The sequence below is a fragment of the Phycodurus eques genome, chromosome 13 (genome assembly GCF_024500275.1).
Source record: "Phycodurus eques isolate BA_2022a chromosome 13, UOR_Pequ_1.1, whole genome shotgun sequence".
Lineage (NCBI taxonomy): Eukaryota > Metazoa > Chordata > Actinopteri > Syngnathiformes > Syngnathidae > Phycodurus > Phycodurus eques.
The window spans coordinates 25,599,166-25,624,391 of record NC_084537.1 but is presented as its reverse complement, the minus strand read 5'-3'; the positions used below and the strand labels follow the sequence as shown (position 1 = coordinate 25,624,391).

The following is a 25,226-nucleotide window of genomic DNA, read 5'->3' as shown; positions in this document are numbered from 1 at the left end:
TGAGGATCATCCTAACCACGTTCGTTTTTGCGGTTGTAGAAGCGCAGTTCAATGTACTGAATGACAAGGGCAAAGATTTGGTGTCTCAAGTGGCAAGTCGTGCATGTTTAATCAATACCGTGTATCAAAACGAAGGAATGAGTAGCTTGAGGCAAAAAAGGGTTTGATGTACAGTATACTAACCATTTAAAGGTTGTGCATTTTGTCTATTTCGACCTCCATATCGTGACTCTCTGACATGGACTTAGTAGAAAAGTATCAATATAATTACGAAAACAAAAAACACCTTGGTTTTGTCATACGAGGGTCCAGAAAAGGCCCCTCTGACAGCTACTTCTGTTTGACCCAGTATTGTGTCCGCTTTGTCCATATTTGGCTAAGAGCGCCCTCTTTCCTCTGATTGGTTGCCTGCGTGTAGAAGACGCACTTGTGAGAGAACACGTGTTTGTTAGGTCGACAGCGCCGGCGCGGGAGTGGAGAGGTAGGCGGGGATCTTTGTTAGTGACGTAGATAAATTCCAATGACCCGATTTCAGGCCTCGCGGCAGAAAAACATCTGAAACTCATGAATGCGTGGACGATTTTATTTTATATTTCACATGCTAATTTAGGCACCATAGAGACAATATTACATCCCAAATACTAGAAAAAGTTGGTTCGGCAAAATATGTCCCCTTTAACAAGTAGGCAAAAAATGGCTAAAACAGAAGTGAATAAAAAATGACTGCTGAAGATATACAATTTGTGTGAGACATAAATACATTTATTGTGTTGTATAATTTATAGTCTTGATAAACCTATACAGGAGCATATATATATATATATATATATATATATATATATTTGTTTTTATTTTTCCAAAATGACAAAGTACGATTTGGAATTATAATGAAGAAGATGCTGAAAATGGCAAAATGAAACCTTACTGTAAATATTCTTGTTCTTAATTACTTTGGCGCGTATATGCTGTAAATCATGCAGCTCAAGTAAACATGTGGTTTCTCGATCGAAAGGCCTGCCTCTGCCTTTCATACATCCTGACGTAAGATCTGAGAAGGTCCTCCATTGTGTGGCCCTGGAACACGGCACAGCACTTATCGGCAATTGTTTTATTGAGAAAACATTCAACATGCTAAGCGACCGTCACGCCTCACCTGTGAGGTTTCACAGACAAAGACGTTCCCTTTGACCAAGGTGCCGATGGTCATCTGGAAGTAGCCGCCTACGCTGTGGCACTCTGTGATGCGGCTGAAAGGGTGCATGACCAGCAACTCCTGCGAGGTTCATATTACAGCCAAATATGTTCACAAGCAGTGTCGGGGACTAACTCATTACATGTAACGAGACGACCTAAATCAATTACAAAATGTATGTAGTTGTAATCCATTACAATACTGGGCAAAAATATGTACCGTAATTCAATTAGTTGCTTTTGGAAATTTCCATGAAAAATGAAAATACCCGCAAAAGACACTATCGGTATTGTCGTATGCAGTGATATTGTCTCAACTGTTCACCTTTGTCATTAGGTCAACATGGTATCGTGTTTTCCACACGCTCCACACATATAATGCAACAAACATCTTTTATAATGTATTTACATTTCATCATGTTTTGTTATCAGTTTATTATTTGCGTGCAACCCCAATTCCAATGAAGTTGGGACGTTGTGTTAAACATAAATACAAACAGAATACAATGATTTGCAAATTATGATCAAGCTATATTTCATCGAATACACTACAAAGACAAGATATTTCATGTTCAAACCGATAAACGTGATTGTTTTTAGCAAATAATCATTAACTTAGAATTTGATGGCTGCAACACGTTCCGTGCGGTGATACCCTTTACACGTCGATGTCGGTTTTTGACGCAGGGCCGCCTGAGGGATCGAAGGTCACGGGCATTCGATGTCGGTTTTCGGCCTCGCCGCTTACGTGCAGCGATTTCTCCAGATTCTCTGAACCTTTTGATGATATTATGGACCGTAGATGATGAAATCCCTCAATTCCTCGCAATTGGACGTTGAGGAACATTGGCCTTAAACCGTTGGACTGTTTTCTCACGCACTTGTTCCCAAAGAGGTGAACCTCGCCCCATCTTTGCTTGTGAATGACTGAGCAATTCAGGGAAGCTCCCTTTCTAGCCAATCGTGGCCCCCGCCTGTTCCCGATGAGCCTGTTCACCTGCGGGATGTTCCAAACGGGTGTTTGATGAGCGTTCCTCAACTTTCTCCGTCTTTTTTGCCACCTGTCCCAGCTTTTTTGGAACGTGTTGCAGCCATCAAATTCGAAGTTCACGATTATTTGATTAAAACAATCAGGTTGATCAGTTTGAACATGAAATATCTTAAATCTAGGTTGAACATGATCTGCAAATCATTGTATTCTGTTTTTATTTATGTTTAACACAACGTCCCAACTTCATTGGAATTGGGATTGTAAAGAACAAATATGTGGTAAAATCCAAAGTAATGATAGTTTTAATCCATTTTTTTTAGAGGAAACATCCAAGGTTCTGTTGATGCATTCATTCAAAATTAAGAAAAGTCATCAAATGTAACCCAATGTTACATTTGTTAGTTATATTACTTTGAGAAAGTCATTGAACTAGTTAGACTAGTACTACATTTTCAACAGGGTCACTTATACTTGTAACCAACTACATTTCCAGAGTCGTCTTCCCAACACTGTTAATATGTCATTTTTGGTCAGCAATGATGAAATGATGAAAAAAAAACAAAAGCAATAATAATAAAACTGCAAGTGATTGATTACTGATTAGGAATTGAACAAACATGACGTGGATGAAAAAACCTGACTTGAATGCGCAATGAAAACCGGTGGTCACAGAATTATGTACACCCGCACAATATCATGAGATCCAAAGCAGAATTCATTTTTAAAAAGTTGGGCTGGGCATTTTGCACAATTCCATTCTTCCAACTTTGTGGGGCCCTTTTCTATTGCAGCATGGCTGTGCCCCCAAGATCCATCAGGACAAGGTTGGATAGGTTTGCTGTGGAAGAACTTCAACACCCTGACCTTAACCCCATCAAATTCCTTTGGCATGAATTAGAATAGAGATTGTGAGCCAGGCCCTATTGTCCAACATCTGTGAGCGCTGGTGTGCATACCTTTGACTTTGGGTCTATTAAGCTCACACCTTGCTTACTGATGGCAATCAAAACTGGACTCGGGTAGCTTGACTCGCACGTTTGCTGCAAAAATGGAAATAATCATCATGAATAATGGGCACCTTTACCAAGGCAACTTGCATGTACAGTAAAACCTCGTTTATCGCGGCGCTTACGTTCCAGAAAACCCCCCAAAATGAACGAAATCCGTGCAGTCGCGACCAATTATTTTTTATTATATTATCATATAAATGGATTTTTCATACATGCAATTTAATGCCAATATGTGATACCTTATAGAGGTGCAGGTATTTTATTTGTCCTCTTGAGCTCACCAGCCATACACACTGCTCAAACATATGCCTATTAAAGGCAACTGTCATCTGCTTGAATGACGTAAACAAAAGCCCGTGTGGCCGTGGTGTGAACAGGCGAGTTTCTGTACTGTAGTTGTAGAAAATCAAGCTAAATATTGCTCTTTACTTACATTTGCTCCTGTCGATACTGTTCTAAGTGTGTGCTTTAGCTATTTGTCGGGCTTAGTTTGGCATTTGTGGATTTATTTCATAAAACTCTGACTGTGGCTTGTGTTTTAAACAGTGGCTTTCTCGGCAGGTTCTTTGTATCCTCAATCAATTTGGTGACTGACACATTGCACACATTGTGGATTCACAGAGCACTCCATAAAGTTAGGTTTAAAAAAAAAACAAAAAAAAAAAAACAGAGTCATGGCCGAAGGAGGGTTTCCGTTAACCTAGGAGTCCGATGAGCTTCACAGTCAAAACGGTCAAAACGGAAACGGGAGCGTCGCTATTCGCTGGAGAAAGCGACCAGCGGCGGAAGATTTAACGGGAGAATGTTAATCCAACACAGCGAGCCGTGAAGCTACAGCGGCTATGTAGCCAGCAGGCTAACTACTAGCTGGAAAGGCGGCATCTTGGTCCGCGAGGACTTATGGCACCGGCCGTGGCGGCGACAAGCGCAAAACAGACCAGGCAGAGATGCAACCTGTGGCCAAAATACTGCAAAGGAGCTTTGTGAAGTAACGCATTTTCAATGAAAAAGAAAAACATTTATTTATGGGAACGCGGTAGCTAAAATGCGCCAGTCAAAAGTAAAAATGTGCCGGCGTCCTCTCTCACCGATTCAATAGATAGTTTTCAAATCATCAAATGAGACTTCTCATTTGTTGGACTATAGTTCTGGAATAGTACAAGGAGTAAAACCAAGAGAATTAATTCCATCACCGCTTGTTTCGGTCGTCACGAATCGCAAGTGGACTCCGAGCACTAGTTGCCACATTAAAGTCAAATAGAGCCAATAAAACGGTTCCAGAGATGTGCAGGTGAGTATCTGCACTACACTGACCTATAACAATATCTGTGACATACTCAATCCGCAAGAAGCGAACCCCGATGTAGCGAGGGAGCACTGTACACTCTAACTCATGCTCATAACTTACTTTCACTTCAAAGAAGGCACAGCCAAAGGTTGGCCAGCTTGATATGGCTTGCAGGAAGGCAATTTTGCATTCCTCCACTGTGATGCCACTCTGCTTGTTGTACGATGACATGATGTGCTACAAGAAAAGGCAAGTCATGAAAGAGGTGACGGGGATGTATGTATATTCACTTGGTAACCCTTTCAAATGTTCCCTTTCCGTCCGCAGTTACCTTCTTCCATTCCTCAGGGGACGCGCTTTTGATCTGGTCCGCAGGGACCAAGTCTCTCAGCATTTTGGGGATCATGACAAACTGTGACCTGTCAGAATCCACTTTGGCTCTGAAAAGCAGCCCACCGAGTCTGCACATGTCCTCTTTGCTGCAGTTGTGATACCCCAGCAGATATTTAGGCAGTTCCTTCATGACAGCATTTAAGAATATGCAAGTTACAAGTTGAAAATGGTTTAGGACATCGGAGAGCACTTTGGATACCTGAGGGAAGTGGAAGGTGAGGTCTGCAACCAAGTCTTTTCCTGGTATCACATTAAACCAGAGCTTCCTCTTGAAAATCAGAGCGTAGGCTAAGTTTACTGGGAAGAAAAATGTCAATTACAAACAGAGAAGCTGATAAATACAGAATGAAAACAGCGTGTCGGTACCTTGCATTACCTTCTCTGACTTTTTTCCCTTTCTTTGAAACGTCAGTTGCCTCCCGTAAACTGTCAAAGAAATAGTTCTGCTCAGTCAAGCTCAGCATCTGAAGTTAAAAGAAGATTACTGAACATTTTAGAAAGTACTTTCCACTCCTTGTATCCAAGTTAAGACCAAACCTGCACAGAAAACAGAAAAACAAACCTTATTTGGTGTTTTCAAATAGAGGCCATAGCCATCGGGCGAGCTCAGTTTTATCTGAGAAGCAATATTGAAGCACAGATCTTGGATTGTAGTCGTAGATGTCACCTCCAATATCTGAACAGTACACGTTCTATGTGAAAACCAGGAAAAACTCCAGGTTTACAGCAGTGTGTTGCGGCTTACGTCATTTGTGTCATTTGGAAAGTGAATTTTATGGAAAATGTGGGTGCTGTTCTGTTGGATGGCATCGACTTCAACCAGAGGAGGAGGATGTTTCCTGGGCTCCTTACTGAGGGTACAAAACAAACAGGAGACAACTGTTACTACTGTAGACATATTGACAACTTCAAACTACGTCCGGCACTCAGTAGCATTTTGCAATTGCAAGAGGAGAACGCTACTGTCCAAATGAATCACTGGCCGCTCACTTGTAAACGACCTGAAGTGATTCAATGCAAGAGCTGAATTAAAGATGCTAACTGAGAGACACTACAACTGTAATGTATAAGCGTGTATACAATGTGTGTGTGTGTGTGCGTGTGTGCGTGTATATATATATATCCATCCATCCATCCATCCATCCACCCCTTTTCTGAGCCGCTTCTCCTCACTCGGGTCGCGGGCGTGCCGGAGCCTGTCACGGCTGTCATCGGGCAGGAGGCGGGGTACGCCCTGAACTGGTTGCCAACCAATCGCAGGGCACACATAAACAAACAACCAATCACAGTCACATTCACACCTACGGGCAATTTAGGGACTTCAATTAAGCTACCACGCATGTTTTTGGGATGCGGGCGGAAAGCGGAGCGCCCGGAAAAAAAACCCACCCGAGCGGGCACGGGGAGAACATGCAAACTCCACACAGGCGGGGCCGGGGATTGAACCCCGGTCCTCGGAACTGTGAGGCAGATGCTCTAACCAGTCGTCCAACCGTGCCCCATTGAGGTATGCAGATTGCGATTGTGCAACTGTCCATATGTGATGAGTATCTTTTCATCTGCAGTCTGACCTGCGCATCTGTTGCATCCTCTGGAGACATCCTGCAGCCAGCGGTTCTCGGGGTCGTGACTCCAGGAAACGCTGAGTGTGTCTCATCAAATTCTGACTGGGCGGGAACATCCCTGAACACAACCACATGAGCTGCCAGCCACGCTCCATGCTCAACCTGCAGGGACAAAATGTTTCGGTGGCATTTCGGAATTTAGTGACGTGACGGCAGTAAAAACCAACGTCCACAGGCACAACTACCTGTTGCCGTTACTGGTCATCTGTCTCATGATCTGGCAGTAGATCTCATCCTGCAGAAGATCGTGTTGCGCAGCTGGCCCGAAGATCTGGTCAGTCAACTCTACCGGAGTGCGGACCTGTTTGATGGGGTAGTCACCCATGTACTTCAAAATAGGTGGCAACCAAGGTCAAGGACTTACTCATCCTACAGTCAGAATCACACGGTGTCCCTTCAGAAGTTCCAGAAAGGAGGATTCTTTGTTATAAAATAAAAGGCTGCTATGGATCCTATTTTTAAGAACCATTGCAAAGTGATTCACGTAGCTGACTTTCATATGGCACATAATCAAGTTGCCCTTTCATAATAGCCAACAGAAGAGAAAACGGACGGATCCTTTTCAATAGTAGTGGTTGACCACACTCTGGGAAAACATCGCAATACTTTCAAATGAAGGTTTTCAACACAATCTGCATTGTGTTATTGAAACAGACGTGGTTGGGAGGATATCAGTAAAAGCATTGCAGGCGAGGTAGTTCAGTTCAGAGTTGCGGACCAGGCTCTTCATGAGTGGCTGCTTCAGCAGTTCTTTGGAACGCACCCATAGCCTTTCTTTACCTAGAGGTCTGCGGCAGAAGGGAAACACAGTGAGACGGGGTTACAGAGACATTGATACTCCCCTTTTGGGTAGCTGCAGGTATCAATATGGTTGAGTAAAGATCCAAATCTTGATTAGAGCTTTAATTTTCATTCAGGCAAAAATGCAGCGGAAACACAGCAATAAATATACTTTTTGGGAGCTCCTCGGCTCTTCAAAAATAACAATGTCCAGACTTTCTATCAAAATATATGATATTTAGCTGCTTCACATTCGTGTTCCACGTCCCTGGAGCCGGCTTCTGTAGCCGGGAATCGGATCGCCAAGGTTCCCTGCCTACGGCCACCGCCCGGCTCGCACTGCACCCGACCCCCTGTGGCCCCTCCGGCAGGGAGGAGACCCCGGGGACGACCCAGGACACGCTGGAGAGGCTGGCCGGGCCGGATCCGCGAATAGCGAAAATCCACTGATAATATACATATATATATATATATATATATAATAAAAATGAAATTGGAAAAAAAATCCACCAACATATGTGCTCTAAAGGCTTAAAATTAGCAACATTGATTTGTAATGAAAAAGAGACATATCACCGAAAATTGTCAAGCGCAAACTCTCGTAAAGAGACAGGAGCAACAGTTTCTTCTCTCTGGGGCCCACTTTGTGTCGCGGATGATTTGCTCTGGCTTGGACTGAGCAGCTCCTGAGGGGGTCAATAAAATGCAAACAAGGCTTCATTCTCGGACCACTTTCCACTCCCCAGGCTTTGTATGTCATCTTCTCTGTCAAATCAAATCTTATTGAAGATACAATACCAGCATGTCATCCGTGGGTCTGCTGAGAGTTGGGAGAAACGTAAATGCGTCCTTATGGATGGCACCGCTGATATTTGTCTTCTGATTTGTAGCTTTGACCAGGTTCTTGTCAGAGGAATACCCTCGATCATTTTCTACCAGCAAGAGGTCTCCTTGTTTACAGACCAGGAATCTGGGATCATCTGGTGGAGGGAGAAGCACAGCGGTAAAAGGTTCTTCATGTGAGTGCGTGTGCGCGTCTAAAAGAAAAGGTTACTAAAATGATGCTGTCGACTCCCACCTGATCTATTGCAATCATGGTGGGCCAGCGCGAACGCCGAGCGGGCTCGTAGTCCACTCAGGTTTTGGGCTACAAGTGCAGCCATGTCATCAGCTTTGCCACACATGAGGACGAATTCGCCTCGAACTGTGGCTACACTCACCGACTGCTCACTTAAAAGGCCGCCATGACAACAAATCAGAGCTGTCCAAAAATGATGATACTGGCGGCAAAGAGGGAAAGCCTGAAGCATACCTCAACTTCGTGACTTGTTGTACCTCCAAGTAAGGTAGCTCGAGCAGCTTCTTGTCTTGTCCATCCATGAAGAAGATGCCACTCCAGTTTACAGCCATGACAAACCTGCTTTTGGCCAACGTGGGTCCTGTGGATGTACAGTGGTGTTTCATTCGTTTCGTGACCACAACGGTCCCTCAAAACCATAATACCTCAAATCATCTTGCCCTATTGACATGAATGCAGATGCCATGAATCCATTCCATCCCCACATTGTACGCCTTCTGGTGTGTGCGCTTTGGCCACCAGGACGTAGTATAAGACAGACATAGAGACAAACGTGAAGAAAAGTTTCACAACGGACTTAGTAAGCTGCGGTAATGTTAGTCGCAGAGGATAAAGTATATATCCAAAGTTACGTGGCCGTTTTAAATACAGAACAATTAATTGTCTTTGTTTGGTGTTTCGTTTGACAGTGAACTTTGACCGAGAGTGGCAGTAAACAGCTTGAAGGCTCTTTTTGGAAGAATTGTTCACTCATTTTTGCCAAACTGCTGCTTGCTGTGAAGTGAGTTGAGTTGAGTTGAGTTGGCCGCCACCAAGTCGTACTCGTAAGTACCACTGAATATGGGAAAGTCATCATACAAAGTCTGGGTTATAAATGGAGCATAATGCGACATACTCAGTTGCCATTTGCGAGCTAGAGAGAGAGAGAATGGCGCAGAAGATTCAAATCAGCGTGATGATACGCTGCATGTTGACTGACCTGACATCTTCGTAACTTCGTAAAACTTGGAGAAGTGGAGCGGCCAATCCACTCGAGCGCTGTCAACTAGTTCTCCTTTCACATTCTCTTTGCTCATGGTCCCCTTCGTGTAATCACCCTGGGAGGTTAGGACCAAAAATTTCAAATGAGGTCTTGCTCAACTCAATATTTAAATAGGAACATATGCTCCAGAAACGCACACGCCTACATTTTGGCCGTGAGGGTCAGGCAGTACATTTCGTCTATCTTACCTGCAAGTATGCTGAGCTGATGAGTTGGATCCATTTTGCCATGGACTTGTTCTCAATCAGAGGTATCGCGATGCAGTCCTCAACAACCCGCCGCGCGTTCTCTTTGCTGTATGCTGCGCCAAACTGGATGTAATAGTGCTTGGTTGCTATCTGGATATATTCATCCTCCTGAGGGGCGTAATGTCATTGGAGCAAGTACGTAAAAAGGGTTTTATGGTTTGGGGGACACAATACGAAACATATGCAGCTAACAAAAGGAAAATGCACATGCAGTTTTGTAGATGTTTGCTCGTCTTCGCTTGTAAACCTGTTAAATGTGTTAACTTCATATATGTCATAATGTTTGGATTCAGTCACAGAGGTTCATTCTTACTGCAGTTGTAGTGTGCGTTGATGTTAAACTGTACTGTTTCAAACTGAGTGGCGTTTTGTTTTTTTTCCATTTCAGTCGACCACATGAGAGCTGTATAATAAACTGTAAGATGCGAGCACTATAACAAAGGAATGGTTCAATTATGACCTTCACTGAGAGGGTCAACCAAGGACATACGGGTAATATTATCTTGACCGGTCCCAAAGTGTCATGATCGCGGCTGCGCACTCATTTATTCGAGTTCAAACTCAATCCATGAAAGATGGCAGATATCGCATTTACTCGGTGCTTTTGTCATCACCGTGAAGGCAGAACTTTCTGGAAGTGTACCTCGCGAGGGCCTGTGATCGTCCTTCGTATTATTCTACAATCGCGGTTTAGAATGTATTGCGTGTAGAGCCTCACCTGTTCACTAGCGTACTCTCCCGACTTGACGGCCTGAATGACCTGCTTGTAGATGAGATCGGTGCTGACGGAGTCCTCAGAGCAGTCGTGCCAGGGCGTGAACAGCTCTTTGCGGATGGTAAACTGCACAGGGGCGTCCTTCTCCTGCTTGCCCCGTCGCCTCATCTCCTGCTCGCACTGAGACACGGCATCCAGCGCATGCTCGCCACAGTTGCCCAGAGACCACATCTGGGGTCAAAAGGTCAAAATGACTCACGTGCGCAAGTGCGCTTCAGGTCGATATGAGATTTCACAAAGCCGGCCGTCACAGAAGTCCCTCTCCCGTTGACCAGAGGAACTAAAGCTCACTTTATCAAAGAGGCGAATGTAGAGAGAGAATCCGTATGTGTCTCGCAGATGAATCTTGTCAGCCGCAGCTTGACAGACCTCTGCAGAGGTGGAGGCCGAGTCCAGTTGCACGCTGACAGTCCTGCCATCTGTCAGAGTCACAGTCACTTCGATAGGCTCCTTGGCTTTGGCGGCCTGTCAACAGGGAAACGGACAGCCCAGCCTGTTCATGAATGAAGACTTGCCCGATTCCTTTGCGCCTCCGCAACTCAACAGCTCGAGACAAGGCAGCACGTACCTGCAGTTCCACCCAACAGGGCAGCTCTTTTCTTTCTCCGTTGGCTTGAATGCGACGCAGACGCTTACTACAATATTCCGCGTAACCGTTTGGCCCCGTGCGGACAAAGCTCTCCAAATACTGTGTGTAAGAGTGAAATACGGCACACGAAGTACTCATTTTAAGAAAAGAAAACCTGCAGTAGAGAAGCTAGTTAAGAGTGTGAAAAGTTGAGCATGCGGCTCGAATGATGAATGGGGATAAAACACGTGGGATTTTAATTGGACTTTGGCATCATATAATACATTTTACTGAGTGTTGTTCACTTTATCCTTCATTACATGATAGGCTATTGTTCGTCTTTTGTTATTCTTCTCTTCTCGTCGTTTCAGGCCAAACGCTCACCAGTTCTGAAATCAGAAATGACGTGCAGAACTGCAAAAATGCGGCGCCTGCCAGCAGATCGTCGCACTTACCAACCATTCCATCGCAGATGCTCATGTGACAGGCAACAATTGCGCATTGGGCTGGATTTACACGGCCTGGTCGCAGTGACACAATTTAGATTTTGGCTCTCAAGTGCCACAATTCAGATATGCGTCATGGCAACGGAAATAGGAAAAAAAAACAACAACATTGGAGTTGAGTACCTTCAGATTGGACTCTGATAAGTACCAGATACGTAGTGGCGGCATCAGGTTGTTTTTCGACAGCACAGACTGGTACACTTCACAAAATAGATGGCGTCGTGACCAAAGAACATTACGTGAAATACTGACGGAATATTTCTAAACATCAGCCAGGAAGTTAACGCTTGGGCGCAAATGGAAATGAACTGGATGGAATGAAATGGAAAATGTATGGGCAGACCTGAAAAGGCACGTGTGAGCAAGGTGGCCTACAAACGTACTTCTCAGTCACACCACTTCTGTCAGGAGGAATGGGCCAAACTTGCTGTCATCTATTGTGAGAAGCTTGCAGAAGGAGATGCAAAATGTCTGACCCAAGTCAAAGAGTTTAAAGGCAATGGCACCAAATACTCCTGAAATGTATGTCAACTTCAGACTATGAAGAAAAACCATCGAAAATTAAATACGGTCTAAATAGACAAAATATTGCCGGTGCAGTAACGTGGATGTTATCGTCATTAAAAATCAGCGGGTGGAAAGAGTCAGCCCAGACCGACTGAACAGTGTGTAACGTTCAATACTTGTATTGTGCACGTATGTATGGCTGCTTACTTTTTTGTTGTCACTGCCCACTGTCGATGCTTGTGGGGTTATTCGCGTGAAATTCTGGCGTCTGCAGAAGCGGATTGTTTGACGCGTTCCATCAGTGTAAGCATGTGTCACTCGAAATGTCCACATAAATACATACACAAAAATATTGGATATTTGCATTCAATCGGAATTGGACACTTGGACCCGCAGTGTAAATCCAGCCGTAGTCCTCAGTGGATTGAATGTGGCCTTTAGCGACAACATCCCTCAGAGTTGACACACAATGCAATTTCAAGTCATCAATGGGCAGAAGCTGACCTTGATGAAGAGGTCAGTCGGGGGGAAGCTCCCCAGACAGATGGAGAGCAGGGCCCATCCTTGCATACAGCTCGCTCTCTTTCTATTCTTCGTCAGCTGCTTACAGATCTGACAGTAAATCTCGTCTCTGTGAGAAACAATCAAATAAACGCGCTTAGAAGTAAGTAAGTCAATAAATAAAGAAAGGAATTGAGGATTCTTTTGCAGGTCTGCTTTGGGGGAGCTTCCTGATGATCTGAAAATGGAATTTGTCTGACCCATTGATAAGCCATTGGGACGATTCGCCATACTCTCACCTTATGCCTCGTTTGGACAGAGCGTATCCAACAATAATGTGCAGTTTTTCCAGAGGGGAAAGCGGCCTGTCCAGCGTAGGACCCTCTCCGATCAAAACATCCTCATCCTCTGTGACGTTCTCGGGCTGGTTTGTTGAAGTCAAAGGAAATGGTTCAGTGATCGACACAAAACACAATTCAAATATGGAAGCGTGTGGACTAACCTCCTCAGGAATAGCAGAGGCTTTCCTGATTCCATGTTTTTTCTTGTTCTTCCTTAGTATTTTCTACGAGGTAAGTGACAAAAGCAAATTGTATAAATGCGGACAAAATGTGAAATCTTTTTCTCCGCCGTGACCCTGGTGAGGACAAGCGGTGCGGAAATGGATGGATGGATGTTTTTCCCCTCTGTGGAGGTTTAAGTGTCCAGCGATTCCAAATGTTTCCGTGGCCCCTTTACATTCCGTTTTGATCATAATTAATAACGCCCAGTATTAAATAGAAAATCTGGGTTCTGCGATTAGACGAAAGGCTTGTGACTCTCGCTCACTTACCTGGTCGAGTCCCACCAGGTTGCTCAGCCTCCTGGCCTGCCTGTGAGGCAGCTGGCGAGAGATGCTGAGGGAGACCTGAGAAGTTGCATCCTGAGATCTGGGCTCCTGCAGGTCCCCCATGAATCGGAGTATAATCCACCATACGGTCAGGCACGCCTAAATAGACGTGACAGAGGAGGTCCACAGAGAGCAAAGAAATCCTGGCAGACGGAGTACGCAAAGTGCACGTTCGACTGTTCACCAATGTGTCGCCCTCGTCGTCGTGTTGGAGAAGAGGCTTCTTGAGCCTCTGGTTTATGTGCGTGTGGCTCACGTCGCCCTGGAAGTGAAGAATGCTAAAGTTGTAGAAGGAAAACTCCTCTGCGAAATCTTCAAAGTCATCCTCGTCTTCTTCGAGAGATGGCGTCAGGGTCGCTGTGTCTGAGGCCGCAAAGCTGATCTCAGATCTGGTCTCTGCTTTCTGCACAGTTCCAATGACCAGATGTTAGGGCTGTACAGTTTGAACCGCGTTTGCTCGATCGACATCATTTCCGAAGCTGTAATCAAACCTCCAATTCGTCTGATTCAAATTCTTCGCACAATGTAACCGTCACAAGAGGCACGGGCGGCACGTCGCTTTTGTCCTCCACCAAATCCACCTCACTGATTGACTCCAGCTCCTCATCGGCTTGCCGAGCTTGAAAGATGACTTCTTCGAGTTGGCGCTGAAGCTCCAAGGCAATGTCCTCTTCTGCTTCACGCTCCTGTGGTGCATGCAGCTCAGGGAGGCCCTGGTATAAGTGTTCGACGGAGTATAGAAATCTTACAATGCCTATTTTTAAGTCCAAGAGGTTCAGCGCGTACCTCAATCCTCAATCCCGGAAATGACCTTCTCGCCAGGAGTCCTCTGGTGTAAGCCTGCAGCAGTATGACTGCCTCTCTCTTACGCTTCCAACTCTTCCTCGCCCGGTAAGCCCGCACCTACACGTCGTCTCAGGGATTACTCATCTCACGTTGAGTTCATTATGTTTTACGCTGCTTTAGACCAAAACAAAACGCAAACTGCAAAGCTCGACACTCAAATATCTGTGTCCTGAAGTTGCCGATTATGTCCACCGTCTTTCATAGATCGCACCTTTCATGATGACAAATGACAAACATCGCAATCTGGAGCCGCACAAAAGTGTAAATCAAGAGTTCCACTTTGCCTTCGTGGAAACTCGCTCGAGTTATTCTGCTAACAAGCGAGATAAACCTCCTGTGCTCGGCGATGGAAGTAATAACGTGCGTTGTCTATTCAAAAATCTGTTTTAAAATGCTGAACTCCAAAAGACATTTCCTCAAAAATGTGATGTTTAACTAAAACAATAGAGCAGATCGGTACATATTGTGTGCAAGCATGATCTTGATTACATACGTGAGTTTGTAAAGTGAGCGTTGCTGCTCGTTGCCTTTGATACAGGGACTGACGCTTCCGACCGCGAATCTTTGACACGAGGCGTTCAAAACCCCGCAGGAGCTATTTCGAGAAAGAGTGGGAGGAAAAATGGTTTGAGACAATTTTACTGCAGGTGCCAAAATAACAGCAGAATGTCAGCTACGATGTTGAAAATGGGACCTTTTCTCCCGCTTTATTCTCCCTGTAAGCTCTCCAGTTTTTCTGCAACACCACCACCGCCCTGCGCTTCTTTAGAAAAGACCGTCTGAAAAAGATGCAAAGCAATAACAGCTCTGGAGCTGCGGTATAACCTCACCGGCCACAACTCGGAGTTAAGCAAGATCATGAGCTCTAATAAGTCGTCATTTATTATTTATTTTTTGTACCAATCTTTGCAACATCAGAGGGATAGAACATTAGAAACACCTGCAGTATGAAAGAATATGGTTACATATGAATAAACACGATTTTGTATTGTCCGTCAAAATTGGCTGCATTCCTATTCTGATTTATATGAGCTACGTTCGGAATGGAAATTGCACCTGTGCTTGTATCCCAGCATGAATCGCTGGATCACGAGAGCTTTCATGCCGAGTTCTTCTTCCCTCAGGCGTTCCAGGACAGCATCATGAGCGTCCTGGAAAATAATGAAACAACTATTTGCAGTCTCATCATTAGTCCGGGAAATCTCTGCTATAGATTGCCAGATATTGGAAAAAAGCCCCAAAACGCCTCGGCGATTATGCAGATCTATTTTTGGAGCAGACCATTTCCCCAGCGTGAAAATACTGTCAAAACATACAAACCGATAAATGCAAAACGTGCTAAACGAAAGGTTTTCAGAACCTTCAGGAAGATCTTGGTCTTCCCGATTTTCCACTCGTCAGGTGCTGCAAACGCTGTCTGGCAGATGGCGTCACAACAGGCGGCAGCTGTGTTCTGCGGAGAGAACATTCCATTGATGAATACTGACAGGAAGCCGCCGCCGTTCATCCGCGGCGAATGTTACACGAAGCAGAAACATACGCTCGCTGGCCACTCCATTAGGTAAACTTGCTCAGTCTAATGTGATCCAAAACAAAAGCTCCATTCAATATTCGCCATTGAAAAAGATAATAATGTCCAGTTTGGACTGAATTCCAATTTAACAACAAGGTTTTTACTGTGGCTGTCGTTCGCAGTTTTGTGTCTCGGTACAGGACGACGCGGGGCAGTTCTCAAACGCCGCAAACAATCACCACAATAAACACATGTTGGAATCAATCCATCTCAGACAATGTCAGTTGAGAGTATGATCATTGATATAGCACCCAGCTAATATCATAAAGGCAGATTTTTTTTGAGGTGTACCTAATGAAGTCGTAGGTGACTGTGTACTGCAGGTTCAACAATGTTGCTGATCCTGACTTTAAATTAGCAGTGAAATGTGTTCCACAAAATGATCTCCAGGAGCGCAGCGTGACTAACAGTTTTGGGGTCGCAGATGGCTGTCTTCAAGAGCACTCTGTAGCGAGTCAAGAATTCGCCAAAGGTGTGGCGAACGGGATACCCCAGATCCCTGATGCGGATGGTGTCCATCATGCCAGAGTAGTTCAGCTGACGCATGCAAAGCTCTCGGTCAAAGTCCTTAGAGTGGCAGAACAAACAGGATTTTAGTGCGGCGTTTTGATCACGTTGCATCTGCAAAATCATCTCATTGACACAAGTGCGTCCAAGCAAGAAATCAGCTCAAGTGCTTTCTTCGTCCGACGGAGTTTTGGTGACATTGGTGTTCTAGTGCAATAGCAGATGGAAGAAGTGATCAAAGGCACACTTACTCGAATAGCGGAGGGATGGCGGGCTGGGGAAGCCCACTGAATACGATTCACACTTAGGCAAAGTCGTTCATTTTCATTTTCATTGCAAAGAATTGAAACGGGCGAATGTCGGCACGCACCTCGGACTGCTTGTTGTTGTTTGGTTTGAAGCAGCGGATGAAGTACGGTTGGCAGGCAGAGAGAGCCTTCATGAGGGCGTCCAGAGACTTCCGGAACTGACCGCTGAGGGTTGGCACTTGCTTGCGGGTGTCAGTAGGGGCCTGCGTCAACAATAACACATTTTGGAATGAAGAAGTGTTGTTCATTACATCACATGGATTTGTTTTTCATACCCGCATGGAATTGCTGGGTGTGATCATGACCCTCTGGTTATTTGTCATCTTGATTCCATTGAACGAAAGCTCTACCATGAAAATCTGCTGAAGCAGCTTGTTGGAGGACATGTCGACCATTTTGAATATGTCAGAGCTTACAGCGTCTCTATTCTTCTCAAGGAACCCTTCAGAGAAACCAAGAAAAAGATTGACCGTCAAACATTTGGGGCCCAGTGTATATTCATTTTGGCACTTTTAGGTACGTTTAACTCCGAGATTCCCAACCACTGTCGTGGGAAATGATCTGAACTCACTTATTTGGTCGGAAAACCATCTATTTTTTTTTTTTTTATTACTGCGGATGATTTCTCTTTTTTCATCCATCACTATACAGCGATGTATCGCGAACAATTAATTGCTCCTCCACTAGACGGCAGGAGGCGCAATTCATAAAACAATAATTGCTTTGCGCTCAAGTGAACGGGTTCCGGTTTCACACTGAGCAAGGACATTTCTCAGTAAATTGAGAGCACATCATCATCATCTTCATATACTGTCTCGACTTTTTTGTGACATTTGTTTGGTGTTGATTTTTGTCACGTTAAATATAAAAGATGTGCGTTGGCTCAGTGAAGGTTGGAACACACTGCTTTGAATGACTTCAAGGCTATATTTAGGCTTTGAAGGAGGAATTTCATTGACTTTCCGTCAGGTTTTTATATCAAGTGCTAAACAAATGTGTTAGCCCCCCAATATAAGGTTATCCAAAAGTTGCCCTAAATTAACAACATTGGCGATCCTCACACTATTTTTCTTGCTCGGTTACCGTAATACAACAGCATCCAGATGTTCTTTCACGGGAATATGACTTTTAATGGTAAAATATAATTCTTACTGTCATCCATTCATTTTTAGATTTTCTGTTAAACCAAAAAAAAAAAAAAAAAAAAAGCATAAGATGAAGGCCTTACTCTTTATTTGGATGTGGACAATTTGTTTGTTTGCCTACCTTGGGAGTCATAATAAACAACGCCTGCAAAATGGTGAATCCCAAAGTCAGTGTCACATTCCCTCTTGGAGGGGACGTAGGTCTCGTCTCCACGATGCTGCCGATTCATCTTGCTGAGCATCGTCAGATCTGAGCCCTGCCACGCACCGCGACAATAACTTGAAAACAGGGACAAATATTTCGTTTCACTGCAAAAGCGTACAGCGGCTACAGTACAACGCCACCTTTGGAAAGTGGCTCTCCTCGTCGATCAGAGCCAGAAGGTTGCAGGGTTTCCCGGCCAGAAGATCCAGAATCTTCTGATTGTCGCCAAAGGTGATGTTATTCCACACAATGTTTTCTTTCAGATATTCCTTCTGCTCCTGCTTGAAGATGTGACCCACAAAGAACTGCTGCAGCTTCTCATTTGCAAAGTTTATGCACAGCTGTTCAAAACTGGGAAAAAAGGGGATGCTTATTCAATTCTGGAGGTGACTTTTATCAAATGGTTTTATTTTGTATGCAAAGTAGTCGTGCAAGTCTTATGACCTGTTAGTCTGGAAGTTCTCAAAGCCAAATATGTCAAGCAGGCCGATTGACAGAAATGATGATTTGGTGCTGTCAGCAATCCTTTTGTGGATGACGCCATTGATTTTCCCGACAATCCATACGAAGAGGTTATTGTAGATTGCCTGAGAGACAAAACCTACTCATCAACTTTCAATCAGGTCTTAAAGTTTAATGCGAACTTATGTGCAAGGAGAACGAATGACTAAAAAGGCCTTGATCATCGTTCGTAACAGGTTGTTCTCAAATATTAGGACACCTGCTCACACCTACAAATGCTACAACAAATTCGACTCTAACGGTTCAACTGTGCAAAATATTTTGGAGAGCATCTGTGGGAATTTCATGATCCAAAAGAACATCTTCGGTCCGATGATGGCGGACTAGTGGACCGGGCTCCAAATTTCTACTCTATGGTGTCCCAAACCTTTTGGACAGTGACTTGTCCAACTGTGCCTCTGCAGAACGTACAAAAACTTATTTCTTATCCAGGCTGCGAGTTTTCCTGTGGAAAGTAATCCCCCTCGGAGGCGATAATGCACTTTCCGAGCCTTCTCTGCCCCGTCTTGACAAACTCCTTGAAGAATACTTCCGGGATCCTCTGCAGCTCCGTCCTTTGAGGTTATCTTGATATCGTCCGAGACTCCAACACAGGTCCCCTTGAAGACCCCCTTGTCTTTGGGGGGATCAAAATGCGATGTTTTCCTCGGCCGGCAATTGTCGGAAGCTCGGGATATTGTGAGCATGTGTGTTGTCACGGTGAATATATTTATATATCATTATAATTGCCTATAAATGCCACAATAGAGCAGAAAGGAACTACTTTTGTCTCGTCGGGGCTTGTCAACTCACTGAAACCTAATTCTTTGGCACCAAGATGCCACAAGATGACTACAGTGGAAAATACAAAGCAACAGTGATTCAAAAAGAAAAAAAAAAAATCATCGAGAAAATAAAAATGTGAGTCGGTGTTAGTGGCTCAGACCTTTACGAAGGCATCTCTACACGCAGAGGCCTGCTCACAGTCAAGGGGTTTGGTCACCAGCTCTCCGTTGGTCAGAAAGGAACGATGGGTCAAACTGCTGGCCAGCACGGAATTCGGGACCTGCGCGAAACATGCGCACGCACATAGGGAATTCCCAAAAGATTGCTGCAGCAGTTGCATATTGAGCCAGCTCCCGAGGGTGATAAGACAAGACAAACCTCGAGCAGTGATGCAGCGATGCTGAAATGTTCCGATTTGCTGACATCGCTGCTTTCCAAGTTATTTTGAGTGTTAGCTGTGGCAAATAACAGAACACAATGATTGAGAAGAATATGAGTTCAACTTGCACCGGGGCATAGTCACACTCTGCTTGGCCTTCCCCAAAACGCTCCCATACGTTTGGAAGCGTTCAGTTGTCTACATTATTAAGTTATTATGAATTAAGAGTCAAGAAAAATGGGGCATCGGCCAAAACATCTTGTGGGTTACAAACGTGGGGGGATCCTTTTTTATCCTCCAAATGTGTAAGGGGGCCAAATTTAAATTGAAAGGCGAAACTATGTTAAATCAAAAAGGCACAGCTTGCTTCATTCATTCTGTGCACTCACTTACTGTATTTGAATCCTTCGTTGACAATTTCCAGTAGCTGCAGTAGGGTAATATTATATTAAATGGCTCGTGATTTTTTTTTTTGTCCCCGTTTGATAATTATATGACAATTACATATTTAAAACAACACTTGCCTTCAAAGTAGACGTTTCCCAGGTGTAATATAGCTGCGAGCAGCTTGAGAATCTCATAACACTGCTGATCTGAGAACATCAGAGTTTTCATCGCAGATCGAATACGCCCGAAGTCCGCGGCATCATCCCTGGCTTCACATGTGATGCAGCCCCCCTGTAATGCAGAAGAGTAGGACTTATTTGACAGGCGACAATGTTAAACGGCAGCGAAACACATTTCCCGTACAGGTCATAAAGGGTTGAGGAGGGCAAGCGTTTTCTTCCGAACACGGTTCATGCCAAGGGGAACTTTGCTTTGAAATCTGAACAAAGTGCCAGTTTGTGCAGATTGAAAGAAATATTCACTTTCTAAAGTCAAAAGTACGAAGAATTCTAACAAACGTTTTGTCAGTGGGCAGTATCCTACAGTACCTTGGTAAGGAATATGTAGTCCTTAGCATTTTGGAGATGCAGATTTTTCTTCTCCTCTGCTGTGATTCCTGCCAGCATGAAGTAGAAGACATGGTAGTTTCGCTCCTCCTGGGCCTGAGGTGGAGAAAACAATGAGCATCACATGTTTTATTTGAGATTTTCAAGCGCAACACTGAAGACATTAAGCTTTGGCACAAATGCAAACAGTCAGTGTACAGATTGTAGAACTGGACATTGACTGTACCGTCCCCTCACAGTAAGTCCGTTCAGCTCTAAGCCGCCATCAACAAAAATGAGTACACCCCTCCATGAAAAAGTCAGCCTGTTTTGTGTGGCCGCCATTATTTTCCAGCACTGTCTTAACCCTTTTGGGCACGGAGTTCACCAGGTTGCCACCGGAATCCTTTTCCACTCACGGAGCTGATGAAGGTCAAGAGACTTTGTGCGCCTCCGCCGTCCGTCGTTCTGGAGAGCAACAATTCTTTTTGTCTCTCCCGGATCCTCAGAATGTTTTGCCATATTGAACGTCCGACCGAATGAGAGCGATAACGCCAAGGCCCAATTTGGACATTTTCACTTGAGTTATTTGACACTGATATACCAGCTGTGCACCGACTACTTAAGTATCATTTCTTCAGTATTGTCCCATGGAAAGTTGTCTCATTTACAAAGATGCGAGGGTCATACTTTTGCGAGGAACTATGGGTTTATTATCGCCCATCTATAATCAGCCCCTTCTGCAGCAATGTGTTATCGCTTGCACCATGAGAGCGGCTTTAAGCGGACAGCTCAGTGTACCTACATCTCCGGAGCTGCGCTGGCAGCCCTACCCCGTGGACCGATAACATGTGGCTTTGTCGAAGATAGTCGCCTCACCTGACGGCAGACACGAGATTTCTCCAACAGGTACTGCTCCACGCGAGCGCCCTCAATCACTCCGCCCTCATTGAAGAAGATCTCCAAATATTTTCCAAAACGACTGGAGTTGTCATTCTTGATGGTCTTCGCGTTTCCAAAAGCTTGGAAAGTTAGGATTCAACAAAACAAGTTTTCACATACGCAACGATCTCATAGTTAGGTGAACTACGCATGCGTGGCATCGCGGTTGGAATATCCCTGCAGAGTTGAAAGTAAAAGCAATAATTCCGGAGAAGTGTTGCAATACCTTCCAATATTGGGTTGGACTCCAAGATCTGTTTTTCAATCTGCTGTTGAGAGAGCTCACCGCTGACTGCTGCCAAGTACTGCAAGATCAACTTGGTGCTTTCAGTTTTGCCTGCTCCAGACTCTCCACTTTGGGAGAGAGAGAGAACACTTTCAATCCCCGTTGGCTGTTTTTCGTGATCTTGCCTTCAGGCTTCTGTTAAGGAGCAATAATCCAACCTGATGATGCAACACTGGTTCCTAAAATGGCGCTTCATGTTGAAGTAGCAGGATTCCGCGATGGCAAAGATGTGTGGAGGGAGTTCTCCAAGTTTTTTTCCACGGTACAGTCTTACCTGAAGGACAGCAGGATGAAGAGATTAAATATGTGGCAATCAAATCAAATCAAATCAAATCAAATTTGATATGAGTACTAAGGTGCTCACAGCCTCACCTGGTCATCTGAATAGATGGGAAACACTTGGTATGGGTTCACCGCCACCAGCACTGAGCCTGTGTAAGTCTGGAGGAGAAGTATCAGAAGACCTTAGGTAGTGCAAGTAAGTCCGAGCAGTTCCATAATGCACTCAGTTCATTTGAAGTGAGGCTTTTATAAGATCTACCTGAGACTTTTGACTATGATACACAGCAACGTTATTTCTGCAGAGCGATGTCGGCGAAGGGAATTTTTGTGTGTGTTTTTTTAAATCACATCGCAGTAGCCTACACGAGAAAAGTAACTGAGTCAAAGTATCATTCTAGAATTGAAGAAAAAATAACAACCCATTAAGGTTTTATGACAAATACATTTGAGGCAATACAAAACTCACTTTTATGTTAGAAATGTGTAAATTCATGTAGTTATAATGAGATGAAAACATTACACAGGCGGGGGACACAAGAGTCCGACTTAGCCATGTTCCGCACCTCCATTGTTCATCAAGCCATGAACTTAAACTCTCGCTGGAGAGTGTGAAGCTGTCGAGATGAGAATCAGCACCTCCAAATTTGAGGCCATGGTCCTCAGTTGGAAAAGGGTGGCGTGAGGTCAGGAATGAGGTCCCGCCCCAAGTGGAGGAGTTAAAGTACACTATATTGCCAAAAGTATTGGCTCAACTGCCTTGACTCACATATGAATTTAAGTGAGATCCCGTTCTTAGTCCATACGGTTTGATGTGCCATTGGTCCACCCTCTGCAATTATACAATCTTAAACACTTCTGGGAAGGTTTTCCACAAGGTTTACGAGTGAGTTTTGGGGAATTTATGACCATTGTTCCAGAAGCGCATTTGTGACGTCGCACGCTGATGTTGGCCGCCAAGGGCTGACACTCAATCTCCGCTCCAATTCATCCAAAATTGTTCTGTAGGGTTAGGGTCAGGATTGTGCAGGCCAGTCAAGTTCATCCACATCAAACGCTCTCATCTGTGTCTTTATGAAACGTGATTTGTGCACTGATGCAGTCATGTTGGAAGAGGAAGGGGCCATCTCCAAACTATTCCCACAAAGTGGGAAATGTCCAAAATATTCGCCCCTGAGCTCCAGTGAAAGGAACTGAATGCTTCAGCATACAAAGAGGTTTTGGGCAGGCAAACAGTTTGGGGATTCCCCCTTCCTGTTTCAACATGTCAGTGCACCAGTGCACAAAGCAAGGTCCATAAAGAGACGGTGGGGGATGGGTTTAACCGGCCTTCACAGAGTCCTGACCTCAACCCGACAGAACACTTTTGGGTTGATTTGGAGCGGACGGTGAGCCAGGGCTTCTCGTCCAATATCAGTGTGTCACCTCACAAATGGGCTCCTGGAAGACTGGGTCAAAATTCCCATAAACCCACTCCTCAACCTTGTTGAAGTCCTTCCCGCAAGAGTCGGAACTGTTACAGCTGCAAAGGGAAGACCAACAGCATATGGAAACATATGGATTTAGAATCAAATGATATCACTTCAAATCATCGGTGAGTCAAGGCAGGTGAGTGATACTTTTGACAATATAGTATATTTAGGACATCTGTATAGTTCATCTCAAAACTGAGATCGCTCAAGTCAAGGTAGTGCAGCGGGTAGTGTGAAACTATAACAAGCCAATAAAGATTCCAATTGACAACATTATCAGGCAAACATCCCAACAAAAACAAATCCTTGTTTCATTCTCCTAACAAGTTATTGACGCAAACTCTTACGTAGACGAGTCCTTGTTTGTGGCGTAGCAGTAAGTTTCGTAGTAGGCCAGCCTCTGTCATGTCCCCCAGTTTGATCATGTCGTCCACCCCCTCCACTGATGTCGGGTGCATGATCTTGAGGGAGGCTTCCCGCTCCGGCGACAGACTGTGCTCCTGGAATCGAAAGTAGGCCATTCAACGACATTTAACGGCGACTCGACGTCACTGGTGATTTTCAAAATGCTTGTTCAGGGGTTACCTTTCCCACATCATCGACCAGTAAGCGCTGACCGCTTGGTGTTACTTTGACCCGAGCCCCGATGGGCACTGCAGTGTCCGAGTCCAGCCAAACCCACTCCCCCTGAAAATCACGACATCAATTCATAACATATTATATTCTAATAATACATAATAGTATATATTGTAATATTTCTCAGGATAACTGAGAACCGTAATGCAACTTTGGGTATTTCAGTCTCACCTTTCTCAGCATCACCAATTTGCAATGTTCCTAGCATCCAGAACATACAAACTGACATAAGATAATAACCAAAAGAGTTTCATTTTCAGAGCAATGCCGGAACACAAAATCTATCCGTAAAATGAAGCGAACACTTCACAAGAAAGAATTGGTCCGCAGATCACTTCGGCTCAGTCTGCTCACGCTCTTAACGAAATAGAATGTAACCAGGCGTACCTTTCAATTGCTGTATCAGGTATCTTCATGAAATCCCTTATTTGAGCCTTCTGTAGAGTTGCTCTCTCTGTTATGCGGTCTCACTGCGAAGAGGGAGGAAACACTCGGACACGTAAGACTTTATGGCACTTTGACTTTGTACTGACAGGCCCAGCAGGAAGTAGAGCAAAAAGGTGGCGCTTACCTTCCATTGGAGTAATTACTCATCTTTTCATGAGGCTGCGGCCTACGTAGTGAATTGATCTGCGCACTTTGGACCCTCGCGGCATATATGAGGCGTGACTGTCAAGCATCTCTCGGATTGTCGACGCAATAAAGATGTAAATAGGAGATAAAACTGATCAACAAAGAGGGAATCACAACTCTCTTCTGGGCGCATCCGTGTTGTTGTTATCAGTGGCCATATTGGTTTGGTAACCGCTCGAGTTTGATTTTATTTGGTTTAACTTTCCAGAAGCCATCAGTTGAATGTACGCGTCACAAGTTAATGTAGCTGTAAAATATAAAGCATATGTTGTCGGGGTTTATTTTCCAAGGTGTAGATATCGTAAACATGTTGAGCACTACACCAAAATTGACCTTGAAAAAAAAAAAAAATGCAACTGACCTTGAAACAAGATCAGCATAAAATAAAATTGGAACTACGCTAC

General features: G+C 44.5%; 1 protein-coding gene across 4 annotated transcripts; it reads right to left on the bottom strand.

The window, feature by feature from the left end:
* Positions 1-567: 567 nt before the first annotated feature.
* On the bottom strand, positions 568-24,891 carry LOC133411347 (unconventional myosin-VIIa-like). Of its 4 annotated transcripts, XM_061693619.1 has the most exons (50): positions 24,577-24,885; positions 24,361-24,390; positions 24,139-24,240; positions 23,901-24,053; positions 22,175-22,243; positions 21,961-22,076; positions 21,743-21,870; positions 21,454-21,596; positions 20,578-20,691; positions 20,167-20,320; positions 19,642-19,718; positions 19,424-19,543; positions 18,421-18,563; positions 18,117-18,327; positions 17,893-18,028; positions 16,902-17,068; positions 16,689-16,829; positions 16,220-16,378; positions 15,599-15,691; positions 15,295-15,389; positions 14,933-15,017; positions 14,732-14,833; positions 14,179-14,295; positions 13,884-14,105; positions 13,577-13,795; positions 13,336-13,491; positions 13,006-13,068; positions 12,803-12,927; positions 12,507-12,633; positions 10,990-11,109; positions 10,713-10,886; positions 10,365-10,592; positions 9,587-9,754; positions 9,336-9,453; positions 8,591-8,717; positions 8,357-8,508; positions 8,077-8,258; positions 7,855-7,964; positions 7,171-7,286; positions 6,684-6,837; positions 6,445-6,600; positions 5,619-5,724; positions 5,436-5,549; positions 5,250-5,337; positions 5,073-5,170; positions 4,812-4,997; positions 4,601-4,717; positions 3,139-3,222; positions 1,154-1,273; positions 568-1,074 (listed from the first exon to the last, which is right to left on the bottom strand). In XM_061693619.1, the coding sequence occupies exons 2-50, from the start codon at positions 24,370-24,372 to the stop codon at positions 982-984; spliced, it is 6,360 nt and encodes a 2,119-aa protein (XP_061549603.1). In that variant the 5' UTR covers positions 24,373-24,390; positions 24,577-24,885; the 3' UTR covers positions 568-981. The 4 variants fall into 4 exon arrangements, with proteins under 4 accessions (XP_061549603.1, XP_061549604.1, XP_061549605.1 ...); XM_061693620.1 differs by having other exon boundaries at positions 24,361-24,885; XM_061693621.1 differs by lacking the exons at positions 568-1,074; positions 1,154-1,273; positions 3,139-3,222; positions 4,601-4,717 and having other exon boundaries at positions 4,818-4,959; positions 24,577-24,890.
* Positions 24,892-25,226: the final 335 nt, after the last annotated feature.

What these genes read in the sequence shown, in the direction of transcription:
- LOC133411347 (XM_061693620.1), bottom strand. An exon ending in CACCCAGCAATTCCATGCGG is followed by an intron (nt 16,830 to 16,901) that starts GTATGAAAAACA and finishes TTGTTGACGCAG; the next exon opens with GCCCCTACTGACACCCGCAA. An exon ending in CTGTCCAAACGAGGCATAAG is followed by an intron (nt 12,634 to 12,802) that starts GTGAGAGTATGG and finishes TGTTTCTCACAG; the next exon opens with AGACGAGATTTACTGTCAGA.